General features: G+C 52.9%; 1 protein-coding gene across 1 annotated transcript in view; it reads right to left on the bottom strand.

Moving 5' to 3' along the window:
- The window catches only part of LOC106811327 (kinesin-like protein unc-104), a gene marked incomplete in the record, with an annotated part of 116,841 nt that overhangs the window by 63,653 nt on the left and 49,234 nt on the right, over positions 1 to 3,954 (bottom strand). The window contains 1 exon segment of the mRNA XM_014814907.1: positions 172 to 251. Within this exon segment, the coding sequence (XP_014670393.1) occupies positions 172 to 251 (80 nt within the window).

Here is a 3,954-nt window from a genome sequence, read left to right as displayed (position 1 = left end):
ATATATATATATATATATATATATATATGTTGATGCAATCATGTAATAATCTTGTAATTATAATGTAATGTCATAATCCGATAATAAATTTGGAATCGTGACGTAACGATGTGACCGTGACATAATCAAACCAATAATGATAACTGATAACTCATGAAATCATCTACTCACCCTTCGAACGCATGCTGTAACATCTCCTCTCCCACGTCCGAGTAAACCTTCGCCTGTGATGTGAACGTTAGATCATCCGGCTGCAAGCAAGGCAAGCGTTATCTGTCGGTTAGTTACAGCCGCCAAGGAGGTTTTTGCCCCTGTTCGTTCGTGTGTTGGTTTGTTTGTCTGTCAACGGGATATCTCAAAAAGTTACGGACGGATTTTGATGCAATTTGATGAGATTTTGGTGGTGATCCGGATCCAGATCTGGATTCAGAAATTTAAAAAAAAATTTGTGGGGAAGACTTCGGACGCATTCAAATTCATAAAAAAAAATCATTAATCTTTTCAAATTTCTGAAAATTTCATCAAACTATATTGGGTGTACCAGCAAAATGGGGGGACTGTTACGCTGTGGCTTGATGTTAACGTCCACTCAGTGAGCAAAACACGAGGGCGGAATAATGGAATCATGGATGCACAATGATTACTCATAGATCATGAATAATAATCCAATTTATTATTTTCCGTTAGTTAGTTAAAACATCAGGCCTCGAATTTCGATTTAGGGCAAGACCACTTTGACCTTGACTCTCATCATTAACACTCAAAAACAAAACGAAACAAAAACAAAAACAAATAAAATACGAAATTTATGAATTTGAAAAAAGGGAGAAGTACATGTATCGTATTAGTACTATTTCATTAGTACTTTCACAGGTTTTTTAAGTGAAAGGGCACAACCGCCAACCAAGTAAAAGGCACAGCCACAAAGCAGTAAACAATGCGGGGGCCTCGTGGCCAGTGACCGGGGGCATCACGGCAAATGGCTGCATGGCCGCCGTGTGATTCGAGCGCTGAGACAGCCTAACGCTCATAGGGTCTATGCCCCCCCCCCAGGGTACTGCCGGAACGTACCCTGGGTACGGTCCGGTATACCGGAACGTACCCTGGTCACTATTTGATATGGTTAGGGTTAGGATTAGGGTTAGGGATAAGGTAAGGGTTAGGGTTCGGGTTAGGGTTAGGGAGTAGGCGACTCCCTAGACTAGTTAGTGGAATAGACGAGGTACGGTCCGGCATATTAGATAGTACCAGGGTACGTTCCGGTATACCGGACCGTACCCAGGGTACGTTCCGGCAGTACCCCGGGGGACATAGACCCTCTCAGACATACTAACGTCCACACACTGAGCAAAGCACGAGGGCGTAAATAATGTAATCATGGATGCACAATGATTACTCATAGACGAATAATAATCCAATTAACCGGAGAAAATTAATGAATGGGCAGCATCAGCAAGATGTGTTGAACGCAGCGAGGCAAGGGGAAGTATGGGGCTGCAGTCTTGAACGCAGCGAGGCAAGGGGAAGTATGGGGCTGCAGTCTTGAACGCAGCGAGGCAAGGGGAAGTATGGGGCTGCAGTCTTGAACGCAGCAGCGAGGCAAGGGGAAGTATGGGGCTGCAGTCTTGAACGCAGCAGCGTGACAAGGCGGAAGCTATGGGGCTGCTACGTCTTGTCAAACGCAGCGCGGCAGGGGAAGTATGGGGCTGCAGCTCGTCTTTGAACCGCAGCGCAGGCAAGGGGAAGATGGGCTGCTTTGAAGTCCTTGAACGCAGCGAGGCATAGGGGAAGTATGGTGGCTGCAGTTCTTGAACGCAGGTGCAGGCAAGGGAAGTATGGGGCCTGCAGTCTGAACGCATGCGGCGAGGCAGGGAAGTATGGGGCTGCGAGTCTTGAACGGCAAGGCGAGGCAAGGGGAAGTAATGGGGCTCAGTCTCGAACCAGCGCAGGAAGGGCAATACTGGGGCTGAGTCTGAATACGGCACGAGGCAAGGGCAGTATTCGGGGCTGCAGTCTTGAAACGCAGGCGAGCAAGGGTGAAGTATGGGACTGGGCAGTCTTGAAGCGCAGCGAGGCAAGGGAAGTATGGGCTGCAGTCCTGAACGCAGCGAGGCAAGGGAATATGGGGGCTGCAGTCTTGAAGCGCAGCGAGGCAAGGGAAGTATGGGCTGTCAGTCTTGAACGCAGCGGAGGCAAGGGACAGTATGGGGCTGCAGTCTTGGAAGCAGGAGCAAGGGGAAAGTATGGCGGCTGCAGTCTTGAACGCAGCGAGCGCAAGGGTGAAGTATGTGGCTGCAGTTCTTGAACGCCAGCAGCGAGGCGAAGGGAATATGGGGCTGCACGCTTGAACGCAGCAGCGAGGCAAGGGGAAGTATGGCTGCAATCTGAACGCAGCGAGGCTCAGGGGACAGTATGGCGCTGCAGTCTGAACGCAGCAGCGGAGGCAAGGAAGTATGGGGCTCTGCAGTTTGAAGCAGGGAGAGCAAGGGAAGTTAGGGGCCCGCCAGTCTTGAACGGCAGCGAGGCTAAGGGGAAGTATGGGGCTGCAGTCTGAACGCAGTGCGAAGCAAGGGGGAGTATGGGGCTCGCAGTCTTGCATACGCAGCGAGTTATTCAAGGGAAGTATGGGGGCTGCAGTCTGAAGCAGCGAGCCAAGGGAAGTAATTTGGCTGCAGTCTATGCAACCCAGCGAGGCAAGCGGAATATGGGGCTGGCAGTCCTTGATACGCAGCGGGCAGGCGGAACGTATGGGCGTGTGCAGTTTTGAACGCAGCACGCGAGGGCAAGGGGAGTATGTGGCTGCAGTCTTGAATGCCAGCGAGGCAAAGCGAGGAAGTGTAATGGGCTGCAAGTCTGAAGCCGCAGCGAGGCAAGGCGGAAGTATTGGCTGTCAGTCTGAACTGGCAGTCGAGGCAAGGCGGAAGTATGGGGCGCTCCCCCCCCCTCTTTGGGAACGCAGGCGACGCTGAGCCGCAAGGTGGAAGTATAAGGGCTGCCAGCTTTCGAATCGCAGGCGAGGGCGAGAGCGGGAAGTATGGGGCTGCAGTCTGCGACACGACAATTCCGAGGCTAGAGGGACTAATGGAGGGGCTGCATGTCTTGAACGCGCGACGGCTACACGGGATATCATTAATTTTCTCCGGTAAATTAGGAAATATAATAAAAGTATGGGACCTCTGCAGTTCTTGAACTGCAGCGAGGCTAAGGGGAATATGGGCTGGCCAGTCTGAACGGCAGCAGCGAGGCAGGGAAGTATGGGCTGCAAGTCATTGAACGAGCGAGGCAAGGGGAAGTAATGAAGGTGCAGTCTGGAACGCAGCGAGCACGGGAAAGTATGGGGCTGCAGTCTTGAACGCAGCGAGGCAAGGGAAGTATGGGCTTCAGTCTTAACGCAGCGAGCAGGAAGTATGGGGCTGCAGTCGTTGAACGCAGCGAGGCCAAGGAGGAAGTATGGGGCTGCAGTCTTGAACGGCAGCGAGGCAGGGGAAGTATGGGGCTGCAGTCCTCTGAACGCCAGGCGAGGCAAGGGGAAGTATGGGGCTGCAGTCTTCGACCTGCAGCGAGGCAAGGGAAGTATGGGGCTGCAGTCTTGGAACGCAGCAAGGCCAGGGGAAGTATGGGGGCTGGCAGTCTTGAACGCAGCGCAGGCAAGGGAAGTATGGTGGCTGCAGTCTTGAACGCAGCAGCGGAGGCAAGGGGAAGTATGGGGCTGCAGTCTGAGACGCAGCGAGGCCAATGGGGGGAAGTATGGGGCCTGCAGGTCTTGAGACACAGCCGAGGCCAAGCGGGAATAGGGGGCTGCAGTTCTTGAAGCGCAGGGCGAGGCAAGGTTGATAGTATCGGGGCTGCGGTCTTGAAAGCACAGCCGAGGCAAGGGGAAGTATTGGGGCGGCTGTCAGTCCTAAAACAGCGAGGCAAGGGGAAGTATGGGCTGCCCACACCGTCTTGCACGCG

Source organism: Priapulus caudatus, unplaced genomic scaffold (genome assembly GCF_000485595.1).
Source record: "Priapulus caudatus unplaced genomic scaffold, Priapulus_caudatus-5.0.1 Scaffold528, whole genome shotgun sequence".
NCBI lineage: Eukaryota > Metazoa > Priapulida > Priapulimorpha > Priapulimorphida > Priapulidae > Priapulus > Priapulus caudatus.
The sequence above is the reverse complement of the archived record's forward strand: the minus strand, read 5'-3'. Positions and strand labels throughout refer to the sequence as shown.